Source organism: Coptis chinensis, chromosome 7 (genome assembly GCF_015680905.1).
Source record: "Coptis chinensis isolate HL-2020 chromosome 7, ASM1568090v1, whole genome shotgun sequence".
In the NCBI taxonomy this organism is placed as follows: Eukaryota; Viridiplantae; Streptophyta; class Magnoliopsida; order Ranunculales; family Ranunculaceae; genus Coptis; species Coptis chinensis.
Window position 1 is genome coordinate 34996995 of NC_141462.1, and position 13404 is coordinate 35010398.

Consider the following 13404-nt stretch of genomic DNA (forward strand, 5'->3'; position numbering starts at 1 on the left):
ACTGTTTTTTGGAGCATAGTTTGAACCATACTTTTCTCACTCTTATTCCTAAGGTGCATGGGGCAGTGGAAATGGGGGATTTCAGGCCTATTAGTCTTGTGGGAACTGCTTATAAAATTATCTCGAAGGCACTTTCTTTGAGGTTAAAAAAGGTTCTTGACTCGGTTATCTCGCAGGAACAAGGAGCGTTTCTTTTCGATAGACAAATCCTTGACGGTGCTCTGATTGCTAATGAAGCCATTGATGATAGGATTCGTTCTTGGACGCCTGGAATTGTTTGTAAGGTGGACATCTCCAAAGCCTATGATAATGTGAGTTGGTCCTTTTTAGATTATATGTTGAGGCGGATGGGTTTTGGAGAGGTTTGGAGAAGTTGGGTCCGTAAGTGCGTTTCGTCTGCGTCTTTTTCTGTCTTAGTGAACGGGTCTCCCGCGGGGTGGTTTAAGAGTTCTAGGGGTTTAAGGCAGGGTGATCCTTTATCTCCCTTCCTTTTTCTCATTGTGGTGGAAGCATTGAGTCGGATTATTCGAAGAGCCAATGAGTGGGGTGTTTTGTCGGGGTTTTCCGTGGGGAGACACAATATTAAGATCACCCATTTACAATTTGCAGATGACACAATCATTTTTTTGGGCAATGAGGGGAATCAAGTTAGATACCTTAGAGGTCTTCTTGCTTGTTTTGAGGCGGTATCAGGCTTGAGGATCAACATTGCTAAGCGCACGGTGTATTGTGCAGGAGGGAGTAATAATGCAGTTCAGTTTGCTAGTGTCTTGGGGTGCTCTCCTGGTGTTCTTCCGGCGTCTTACTTAGGTCTTCCTTTGGGCGCTGCAAATAGGTGTGTTTCTATTTGGGACCCGGTGATAGAGAGATATGGGCGCAAGTTGGCTTCTTGGAGAGGTTGTTACCTCTCAAAAGGGGGTAGAGTGGTCCTCATTAAGAGTTCCTTGTCTAGTCTACCCGTTTATTTTATGTCGCTCTTTCGAGCACCAGTGAGTGTTACTAAGCGGTTGGATAAGATTTCGAGAGATTTTTTTATGGGGTGATTCCGAGAAGGCACATCACTACCATCTAGTTAGTTGGAATAGGGTGTGTACTTCTAAGGATCAAGGTGGCATTGGTATTAAGAAGACCCGGTTTATGAATCGTGCCCTTTTGAGTAAGTAGTTGTGGAGGTTCGGTATTGAGAGTGAGAGACTGTGGAGGAGAATTATTGTCTCCAGGTATGGTTTGAGTCCTTTTGGGTGGGAGAGCCGTGATGTGACAATCCCCTATGGGTGTGGAGTGTGGAAAGGGATTATGAAAGAAGTGGAGGACTATAGGAAGAATATTTCCTATAAAGTCAACAAAGGGGATAGAGTCAGATTTTGGGAGGATGTTTGGAATGGGGATAGAGCCTTGAGTAGGGATTTTGGGAACTTCTATGCCATGTCAGACAGGAAGAATCAGCCGGTTAGGGATTTTATTGTTATGATAGATGGTACTCATGGAACATTGATCTCAGACATACGTTCAATGACTGGGAGATTGATGATTTGGCTACCTTGATGGCGAGATTAGAGTCTCCACCTAATATCACTCTCGAAGATGATCAACAGGTTTGGGCCCATGATGCCAAAGGTATATTTACTGTTAAATCTTGGTATTCATCCCTCCTTGCTGCCTCACCTAACCAACCTCATATCCTATCATACCTTGATTATCCTTGGAGTTTCATTTGGAGGGCTAAAATTCCGTCTAGGGTTTCTTTCTTCACTTGGTGTTCGGTTTTGGGTAGAATTTTAACTATTGGCAATCTTCGGAAAAGAAAAATGATTATTGTTAATTTCTGCCCTTTTTGCTATGATTCAGGAGAATCCGTTGCTCATACTCTTATCCTTTGTCCTTTTTCTTATGCCATTTGGAACTATTTTATTCAATCTGGTTCAATCTCTTGGGTGTGTCCTCGATCTGTTTGTGATCTTTTGATGATGCGGTCTAGTCTATGGTCCCCCACCCGTACTACAAGAAAGTTGTGGAGTATCATTCCCTTTGTAATACTATGGGGTATATGGTTGGAAAGAAACCGGAGACATTTCGAGGATAGAAGCCTTGACGTTGCACATTTGATTCTTCACATCAAAGGATTGCTTTTCCTTTGATGTAAGCGGTGGAAGGAGTTCAAGGAGATACCATTCGGGTCATTTGCTTTTTCTTGGAAGGATATCATCCGAGATGTCTAATCACTGTTGTATTTCTGCGTTTCTTTGTTGTTGTCTTTTATTTTACGGTTCTTAGTAGGATATCTCATCCTATATTGTAATTATCTTTTATATAGTTTATATATACATTGATCGTTTACCTCTTCAAAAAAAAAAAAAAATAATTGTTAACTAAAAATGATACGACACGAGATTTTAACATGTTCATTCAATAAATGACAGCATAACCAGTAAATAAAATAACAAGTCGTTCATACAAGAATTATACATATATGATAACTCACTTGAAGATTGCGTAGCCGTAAAGAAAGATTTAGTAAAACAGGATCCACTGCCTCCTCCTTGGGGGATGACTCAAGGACCTATATGGCGTATAAATAAAGCTTATAAACATGGATGGAAGATGTAAAAATCAGGCAAATAAGAAGAAGGAAAAGGTAACTCACTATCAGCAAGCATGATACTGCAGTTAACTGAACAGATTCATCGGGATCCTCCAGTAGAGCTACTATAACACCAAGAACTTGAGTTATGTGTTGAAGGATATGAATAGAAGGTATCTGCAAGTTCAAGGGAATGAGATTAACACAAGAAAAAATAATAATTAAGAATCATATAACAATGCATGTCCTATAATTATGTACGGTGACTAACATCTACAAACTATAATGAATCCGACTAACATGTATACAAGCAGTAAACCGCAAAACGGAGTTGGCAAACAAAGTTCATACCTTCAACAATGGATTCAAGAAATCAGAATTTTGAAAAGAGGATTGGGAGGGGGGGGGAGGGGGGGGCGGGCAAAAGGGTAAAAGAAAGGAGAAGGGAGAGAAGAACATAAAGAAAGAGATTACTGTGGCAGAGTTGTGAAGACGGCAGCTTGCATCAACTCTTTGCGGTTGGTGAAGGCGAAGGTGGTTTTTGGTTTTGTAAGGAAGACAGACAATCAGAGTTTGTTTTTCCCCCACTTGGGAGAAAATTCACTTCGTTTGGATAGCAAACAACGTCTCAACTTCCTTGACTATTGTGAGTCCAAGAAATGAATTCATAACGACATACACGCATTCATAAGATTGTATGGAAATGTAACACATATTAAGTTGCTAACATCAAACGAGAAACTAGTATAATGAATGCCATCCACCAACCAACTCACTAAATTTGCAATTAAGTTGCAAACTTTAGTGAGAGTGAGACAAGGCCTCAGAATGCATAACTAGTATACCGAACTAAATGATTAGCATACAATAATCAACAAAGAGAGTGTATCAGAAGATAGTATAAGGTGTCAAACTTGATCTGCAGAAACCTATGCTGACTAAGCCGAAGTGCACACAGATGGTTGACAACGAGAGCGCCTTAAACTAGGGAACTCTTCCTTTGAATAGAACCAAACATATATCGAACTTTGTGAGGATAAAGAAGATAATAACCTGTACTAGTCCTCTTAGGCAAAGGCGTCTTACAGTAGATGACTCGTCTGAAACATGTCGACACATAACTTCAACCATTTGCTCCAACTGAGAATCAATTCCATCACTGCAAGAAGACAGTTTCTCAGTCAGTGACAACCAATCGGCAGGTTGCAAAACTAAATATAGCATTGGGTAAGGGCATCGACATTAAAATGCACTGGACAGTAGATAAAGAAACCATCCACAAAAGCATAACACGTATATCAGCTACGGGACTCATACACCACTTATCCTCCTTAAAGTATGTTTACATAAAGCCAATTAAAGGAGTGATTAGCCTTGCAGCTCACTGGTTTTTTACTTGTTCAAACTTCAAAGGAATATATTCATCAATATCTTTTCTGTAATTGTACAACGGCTGAAAATTAGTAGCTCATAATTTATGGAAAACAGTGTATACATATACATATACATATACATATACTTTAACTGGCCTGCTAAATATCAAGAGCTATAGCTTCTGGCCCTTCTTCCACGTTTGTAATAACCAATAAATAAACCAGTATGCACAGAGTTCTGTTTGAAATAAATTTATGGTAGAATTTTTGATGCATGAGCATGGATTAATAATTAATTAGTTAATTAGTAGTTTCTAGTTTCAATTAGGAATAGGATTTAGGATGGTTTCCTATTTGGATTTCAATTAGATTTAGTAGTTGAGTTTATTATATAAAGGCATCTAGGCCTAGGCCTTCACTGTAAGATGGTTTTTATTGAATATTAATAAGAGAATTGTTCTTCTTGTTTGAAGTTTTAAACCCTAGTTTTAGGTGTTTATTTCATTAGAATTAATTGATGTTTATCAAATGTTAAAGCTTCCGCCAACAAGATACATCAATTTTAGGTCCAAATTTTTCCTTTATCAAGTAAATCCCGCAAAATATGTCTAGACTAGAGATCAACCAAACATTATACAACTCAGAAATTCAGAAGTCTTTAGTGGGTCACTTGGTTCAAAGTTTCGTTCACCAATCCTGAACAATGAAAAAGAATAAGGGGGGACGTTTACTTGTAGATTATAACAAGACAAAAAAGAATCCATGAGTTCTAAATAGATTTAAAATCAAAATGGGGTGAAAATTAAGAAAGATCTAGGAATGGAAGCAATGCTACAAAGAGAGTGGATCGATGTGGTACACAGAACACCAAATGGGATAGAATTCAGTTGTCTGAAAAGTAATACTTGTGGGAGTGAACTTCTTCGAATTATTTATTTTGATAGAAATATGTTTATCAGAATTGTAGAACATTTTCAAGTATCATATTTAGTAACATGCAAGTGTATATTTTGGGCAAAAAAATGCACATTAATAAATTCCACGAGTCTCTTGGAATTCTAGAGTCCTAGTCATACTAAACCACTTTAAAATCTATAAAGTATTCTACTTAACTACTTAGAGTCTTAATCTATGTTACATGGACACTACATATTCTCTGGAAAAATCCATGTCCGACGCGTATCCACGTCAGACACTCCCGTCAGGCGTCAGGCCCACGGATACATTATGCATGCTATTTCAAACTAGAGTTTCATTTAAAAACTAAAGGACTGAGAACACAATCTATTAAAATAGTCAAAACCCCATGATATGCCCTAGTAGTTTATCTGTAAGGAGTTGTTTCCTAAAGTCTTGAATCCAAGAAATAGTTGTGTAACAAAATAAAGATAAAAGTTTTTTTTACTTAGTTGGGTCCGCGTGTCCTCTTTCATATAGGTCATCCGTCACCACACATACCAGTTATTAATGTTTTTTTTTGAAAAGTTTGTTGGGGTTAAGGCAGACCCCCACCTGTTTATTGCACATAGAGAAATATTACATACTTAGAAGGAGGTACATATAACATAAGGCATCAAGCCTAAAACACTTGGGATTTCTCCCTACACGTACAGTCCCGAAGGAACAAACACTGGCAAGAAAATCACAATCAGCAACCCCATCAACCATAGCCTGAGGGACCATCTGCCTTCAATCTACAAGCCCCATACAAAGACAAAGGAAGCATACAAAGACTACAGCAGGCATGAAGCCCTCACACAAATGAGATTAATCATTACCCATGCCACAAGCAAGTATTCATAGGAATCGTCTCATTTGATCTCCTACTTTTTAGCCTTCAATTGTTTTACTATCTTAGGATGGTCTTTCCTAAGATGAAATTGTGTTTTCTCATAATCACAGAAAAAACACCCGCAAGCACAACACACGTATGTGAGTCCCAAAGTGTCATCCCAAAACTCTTTCGTATAATCCTCAATATATCTCTTTTTGTTTTTGGTTAGTGACTTTACCTTCTTCATCATTGCGAGAATAGGCTCAATTTCTCCAGAAGAAGAACGCTCTTGGATTCTTTTGCTTCTTTTTGGCTTTACAGTTGACCAATCCTCTGAAGATGTTTCATGCCTCGACCTGTTTTTAGGCAAGTGGTCGTTAAATATTTCTTCCTCATAATCTAATAGGTCATCCATATCATCTACCTCCTCATTTTCAACAAATAACCCTTCATACATATTTCTTTCTCGGCTATTGGGTAGTTGGGGAAGAGAAGTAATCCTATATTGGTGACTCTAGATAGGTATAACCATAATGCTCTCCTCAAGATCTCTTTGGTCCCCATTAACACCACCTTGCACCTGTGCAATATCGGTTTCCGTATGTGTACATACCACTACACCTGGTGAGATCAAATGAAAGTTACTCTCAATTGCTCTCTGTAAATGGGGAGCAGAGTTCACCCTTATGTTAGATTGTGCTCCACTCAATCTAATTGGTTCATTGTCCTTTGGAGTTCGAAGCTGAAGAGCCGACCCTAAACTCACTCTAAGCAAACCCTGAGAGATTAGGGTTTGAACATGACTACTGTGAATCACCATAGCAGTTGAAACTGTTTCTTTCTCACTCACACGATTTGTCTCTGTATCCACTTCCTGACCTACATAGGAAACTAATGCATTATTCTGAACCACATTGTTTTCTTGCTAGCTCATCATATCTTGTGTGTTATCCCCCAAGCTGTTGTTGTTCCTCTGATTCCCATTCTCACCATCATTAGCATCTATATTCGAGAAACTACTAGTTTCACCCCTCTCTCGTCGAACATTCCATCTGCTGACAGTTCTAACACCACATCTGGTTGTAGAATGCCCAAACTTGTTGCATTTCTCGCATGATGAAGGCTTCCATGTATATTCCACACCAACAGCTACCTCCCTCTCCTTCACTTTGAGCCTCATTGTTCGTTCATACTTGTGGTTCACTGGGATCTCCACACAGACCCTTGCAAACGACAGTCTCTTCCTTTTAGCAGTTGCATCATCCATGAACATAGGACCTCCTACTAAGCTTGCAACATAGGATAACCCATCAAGTGTCCACATTTCTTTTGGAACATCATTAAGCTTCACCCACACTGGAACAGTGGTAAGTTTGTGTCTTTGAGTATCAATACCCACACTCCATGGTTTAAGCACAAAGATCCTTCCATCAATAAAGACCGGACCTGCTTCTAGAACCATTTGCCTATCCTCTCTTTATCAGTTGTTATATCAAAATTCGTCTTAAGTTTCCAAGTTTTTGTCAGGAAATCTTTAACAAAGGGGAATGATAATCTCTTATCAAGGAAGTAACCAACAAGGTAGTCTTCCCATTGTTTGATGCCCTGATCCACCAAATCATCTGGGACAAATGCTACCCCATCATTGATCACTGGTGAGAAGCTTTTGAGAGTGGTGAGGTTAGTTGACGCACCAGACCCTTGAAAAAGGGCACTCCAAGTAGTAGGAGTAGCATTGTCAGTGTTTCTAGCAAAAGTATTAGTGGAAATCACCATAGTTTCAGAGTAGAGAGATTGCTTGAGGGAGATGAAATAGTCCTATTCGGGAAAGAAAGAGCGAAAAGAAAGAGATAAGGAGCGCTTACCTAACAAATATTACTACACATAGTAATATTTTGGTACACAGGATCAAGAGTTGAGATGGCTTATGTTACCCCTGGTCGCCCTCTAAGAGACCCCATTTTTTGGATCCTTATTTGAGTTAAGAGCAAGAGTCCTTTAAAGCACAATTTGAGTTATTATTGTTACTTACTGTTAGAATTGAAAAACCATAAGAGTACCTAAACAACTGATATGACAAAAACAAGACTATCAATTAAGCATAACAATAACAAAAAAACCTTCCTAATCCTGTTCTAAGCCACTAGATCATCTCTATTCTAATATACCACCGATCCACTATTGGAATTTTTTAGTAGATTCATTATGTGAATGAAAACTCACTTGATTCCAAGGGTTGTACCCTTTGGGCTCCTCATGAGTCTTTTGGTGGTTAGACTTATAAGAAGTGTCTTTTAGGTTGCACATTTTGGAAGAGACCTCTTTGAAAAGGTGTGATGCCTTTTCGTAGAGACACATTTGAAAAGGTGTGGTAACGCTTTGAAGAGACACCATTCTTCCTATATATACTGTACATGAGTTTTCTACAAGTTTTCCGAAGTGTGTGAGAGCACGATAATGGAGAATTCGCTGAGACATGTCAACTTGGAGTAGCCCTTTGACATGTGAGATTGTTTTATCCTAGGAGGTGGACAACTAACAAATCTACAAATCTGTGCTACCGTAGCAGGGGTGAAATTCACTTTAAAGAGACCGTGTCAATCACGTGACTCAATCTACAATTCGATAAGTCTTTCTTACTTTTCTTTTTCCACTACTTTGTGAATTTTGTGAATTGTGATTTCTCATCTTTAAAGAAACATATCTCCTTTAATTATTCTAACAACCACTTCATAAATAGCAGCAATTTTAGGTGGTAGCAAATGTTTTTTTTTATCGGTAAAGTATAGTGTATATATATATCGAAAAGAAAAAAGATGAGATATCCTATAGTACAAGCAACAAAATACTAAGAAGAAAAAACATACAAAAATCCTATCAACAGCTCATAATGGACTCCCATCTACACATGAAAGCCTCGAAAGGGATGTCTCGAAACTCGTCGTGCACTTTCAACCAGAAAAACAAACGCGCTTTGATGGCCAAAACCACCTTCCCCATAGACATCGTAATAGCTTCAAAATGTCTATTATTCCTCTCCAACCATATACCCCATAGGATTGCAAAGGAAGCATGCTCTAAAGACGGCAGCCCTTCCGAGAATGGACCTTCAAATTCAATGAGGCTAAAACCTTCTTCACCAAACCAGGATACACCCAAGATATCACTTCTTTACTATCTACTTATTTCCATGCTTCTTTCTCTTTTTTATTTTTTTTTTAAATCGGCTTTTGGAACGTTGGAACCACATTACAACAAGACCGTAGGCATCAAGATTGTCGATATCTGGGGAGCAAATTTTGGTAACACTTAATGTAAGTATGGGGTGGTAAGGATGTAAGCATAACACGAAATGTCATTATATCTCCCAAAAAATCGTGATCTCCCTCGAAAAGTCAATCCACAAGCATAGATAATAGCCGGATCTATCATGGCAAGGGAAGCTCCCCTTACCGGTAACTGCTTCTATTATTTATTAAAATTCACTGAAGGAATATCAAGACATACTAATAACTTGTCCAAAAAAATGATGATTTTTGTAAGATAATATCATTCAAGGAGAAAGCTCAAAACTTTGCATGTGATTCGGCCTAAATTCAACCAATTCAGCCAATTCCAACAAAATCCAGCTTATAATTTAAAACCACGTATTTACCCACAAACACGCATATTCTTCCTTTTTGCAGCAAATTAGGAGTTTCAAATGACTTAAAAAAATTGTCGGAATTGGAGACGACTATGTTAGAAATAGAGAATTTAGGTGTTGAGGGGTTTTTGGAAGGCAGATGGTTTGTAAGCATAGGGAAGGAGAAAAGAAGTCTGATACAATGAAGAGAAAGTGAAGTAAAAGATACCGAATTGAGCTTTTGACTTTTATAAGTTACTACCTTTCTTTCTCAGTCAAATCAAAGTTAACTACTATTTCTTTGAACACCTTTCTCTTACCTTCACATGTTTTGATTAAGCACAATTAATATTGTCACAAACCAAATTGACTTTTCTTTGAGATTTCCCAGCTGTTAACTTACCAAGTTACAGCCAAAACTTTACGAGATTTCTCGTATTAGACCTCTCAAATGTCAGTTCCCGACCCGTAGACTCAAATAGTGGTCCGAAATTCAGGATATGATCATATGACACAAAACCGACATTTTGTATAAGATTTTTTTTCTATGGATGTAAGTGTGTGATAGGAATGTGCTTGTGTGGATTATGGCAGCCTCTCTTTCTTAACGAGTTTCATATATGATATAGCTACCAAGAGTAAATAAAAAAAAGTCAAAATCCAATGCAACTGAAGGAAAAAGCATTAATCCCATCAAGCTCTTTTAACTATTCTAAACATAATATTCACATTAGTAGCACATACCTATAACGAACAAATTCTGACAAGGCTGCAGCAGCAGCTTCCCTTTGAAATCTCTCATGCCGATTCAAGGCTTTACTCAGACATGTGCATATATTTGGAACCTAATGTAAGACCATACGAAAGAGAATGAGATATAAAATATAAGCATGTCTTTTTCCTCTTATGTTTATCTAAAAGTAACTTTGCGGAGTTGTCTGTTAGAGGTTTAAGGCACAAGAAGTAAGGAATAAGAGAGGGCCAGAGAAGAATAATCAAGTGTTATACCAGTGTTGCATATGGTAGCTAGTTACAAAGTGGTACCGTAACTGAGGAAGTGTCGTTCCTAAGGTGGTGGGATTGTGATACCCCATGGGGGTCTATTCCCACATGAATAAGAGCATGTTTTAAATCTTGGATATGTTAATATGATCAATCACATGTTCAAGCTTCCTTTTAAGGAAAACCCCACACCCATGATGGGAATATAGACACGTGGTATAGGCAGGGCAAAGGTTCTTCCCCTTGCACCTATTTTACGCCATATTTCAAAAGTAATATGTGTCACATGTCCATGTCGATCGGACACACACGGACTCATATTGTATGTGATATACCTCAATTTTTTTTATATCTTGCCGTGTCAAACACTTTGTATCCGTGTCGGATACGGACACACAGAAACGTGTCAATGTAACTTAGCCTTACACAAATTTGGGTAGGACAAAATAACAAATACAGATACGACATGATGAGGAAACATGGATTAAGGGAATGGATCCTTGGACAGTCTTTCCCAAACTCTGATAGAGAAAAAGGTTGAAGAATGGAGATTCAGACAACATGTTAATACCTCTTTAGGTCTCTTTATTGATATGCAACTTGCCAAATCTCCAATAAGACTGATCCATCTTTCATTTTCATTCAACTCACCATCTCTAGCCAAAATCTACGATAAGCAATTTACACATGTTGTAACTTAAATATATCAAAAGATGAATGACAAGTTCTCATTACTAAGCAGGATTCTGATGGTCTCTTCTCAAAGATCAAATGCACCTTTCCCATTTCAAGATCACCAACGCACTCACAGAATGCCTGGAATGCGTTTAACAGAGTCCTAGAAAATAAGAGAGAATTCAAAAATAAGGTTCAGAATGATTGGGTGGTAAATAATAATTACACATCAGAAAACAAAAGTGAAAAACAAAAAATAAGAAACAAAAACCAAAATAGAAACCACAAAAAACAAAAAGATACGCATAAAGATCAAAGAAAGAAGTTTTGATACGCAAAGAAGTGTACCGTAAAGGCTCCTGCTGACCAGATGCAACAAGACCATGACAGGTTCCAAATTGTAGTGTAAGTGCAGATAAAACAGTACCATAATTTTGTTCCACAGCTTTCTTTCCAACCTTACCGCCGCCTCTGCAACAAAGTCGAATGTTTTGTTAACCACATGGAAAAACAAGGACTGCATAACTTTCAATTTACATTTGCATTTTAAGCTATTGAGACCTGAACAAAGCAGCAAGAGCAAGAATAGCAGCTTGAAAGACATCACCCTCCACGCGAACATCAAAGGACAGACCACTATTGTCTCCTCTCTCTAAATCCTTTTTGAAGATTGGTGCTTGGTTTAGGACAGATACCAAATGCTTCAGAAACAAAATTGAGAGTGTTGCGTGCTGGGAAAACGCCTAATAACAGAGAAAATGAATAAGCATTGCCAGTAAATTCGATCCATGCAAGTAATAATCTCAATAAGCGGACTCACATAGAATGCATCCTGTATTGGCCATCCCCCACGTAATCTGGATATATCCTTTGTGGTTATATCCTTTCCAGCAGCAATGAGAACTTCATCGAAAACAATTTTCGAACTGGTGCTTTCAGCAAAACATGATATCTTTGTATGGTTAAGGAAATTCTCAGTAGACATAATGCAACAGAGTAACCACCAAATTACATGTACATAAGAAACAAAACCATAGGAAAAAAAAAAGGTGTTGGTGGAAAATATGCTTGACCTAAAAAGGATACAGCACCTAGAACTTCCTGACGCAAATGCTTCTCAGTCACCATCATTAATGCAGAAAGCAATGAGTGTGTTGTCCTGTACGATAGCTTGATTTGCTTAAGATCACCAAAAAGGTTAAAGATGACTAACCAAGGGATGTTCAGTAAAAACAAACCTTGACATGTCGTTTTCATTCAACTCGGTTCCCCTCTTGGTAACAAACTCAATGATAGCCAAAATGGCACCTTCTGCTGACTGTTTGACCTTGTCACATATTGCAGCAGTGCAACCATGTAAAGTGACAACAAACTGTTCAGAAATAAGTGGAAAGAACATGAAAATGTCAGATTATAAATGCATCATCCAACGTAAAAATAATGAATAAGAAACAACAATCTTCACCTCCTCTCTTGATAAAAGTACAGACACAGAAGAAACAACCCTGCTAAAAACCTCTGACTGATCAATAGAAGCATCCTGAAAAAACAAAAAGAAAATGGAATTAATTCACCAAAAGTTAACTACTTATCCTGTACTGCTAACTTAAGAGAAGAAATTGACAAAAAAGGAAGAGAATAAAAAACAAATCTCAAATGCTCACACTTCTCAGAATGGCAATGACATCTTCTAGCGATGACAAAGCACTGTACAGTACTTCAATATCCTCCACAACAGATCCTACTGGCCTTGGAAGTGAAAGGGATATGCTAAAGAATAGATCAAGAATCTGCACCACTAAAAGGTAATTAGCGTATTCACATAAATATAATAAAATATGAATAGCATCATTTCGTAATAATCATTAGAAGCTGTATGGAGGTGATAGCAAATGTGATCATTGTGGAGGGACCAATCAAAGTGAAGCAAGCCACTCTATGTTCATCACGTTGTTGATAACACTACACAACCACCAGTGATGACATCTACTTCATCTGGTTCTTATGATCCTCTCACCAATCAACATTTGTACCCATGTTCTGAATGCATGCAAATGCATCCTGACAGTCAAGGTGCCATCTTTAATGCTATCAGTCACGTCTTCGGTGAATAGACTAAGCATATCGAAGTTGAGTACCACTTCGAACGCTATCTGAACCTGCAAGTATTGATTGCTACTTCCTAAGTTGGTTCTGACAATGACACGTGCACGTAATACTTTTGATACTCTTTTCCAACTTGGGGATGTTTGGCCCCTATGTTCGATTTGTGAGAGTTAGTTTTGGTAAGTATCTATTTCTGACCTATGTTGGTAATCTGGTAAATTTCTGCATTTGCGTGCCCTCAAATGTACTTAGCATATGACAAACAAAC

At 38.1% G+C, this 13404-nt stretch overlaps 1 protein-coding gene across 3 annotated transcripts in view; it reads right to left on the reverse strand.

Annotated features, from left to right (window-relative positions):
- The window catches only part of LOC147487263 (ARM repeat superfamily protein), a 55834-nt gene that overhangs the window by 8566 nt on the left and 33864 nt on the right, over nucleotides 1-13404 (reverse strand). For all 3 annotated transcript variants that reach the window (XR_015202383.1, XM_086573010.1, XM_086573009.1), the window contains exons 33-45: nucleotides 12695-12820; nucleotides 12496-12570; nucleotides 12269-12402; nucleotides 12117-12189; nucleotides 11851-11982; nucleotides 11592-11773; nucleotides 11379-11501; nucleotides 11133-11193; nucleotides 10927-11022; nucleotides 10098-10198; nucleotides 3635-3740; nucleotides 2645-2758; nucleotides 2483-2560 (exon numbers count right to left, since the gene is read on the reverse strand). Coding sequence is in view for 2 of the 3 variants with exons in the window: in XM_086573010.1 (XP_086429136.1) it covers nucleotides 2483-2560; nucleotides 2645-2758; nucleotides 3635-3740; nucleotides 10098-10198; nucleotides 10927-11022; nucleotides 11133-11193; nucleotides 11379-11501; nucleotides 11592-11773; nucleotides 11851-11982; nucleotides 12117-12189; nucleotides 12269-12402; nucleotides 12496-12570; nucleotides 12695-12820 (1401 nt within the window). In the remaining variant the exon portion in view is untranslated. The remainder of the gene's footprint in view (nucleotides 1-2482; nucleotides 2561-2644; nucleotides 2759-3634; nucleotides 3741-10097; nucleotides 10199-10926; nucleotides 11023-11132; nucleotides 11194-11378; nucleotides 11502-11591; nucleotides 11774-11850; nucleotides 11983-12116; nucleotides 12190-12268; nucleotides 12403-12495; nucleotides 12571-12694; nucleotides 12821-13404) is intronic.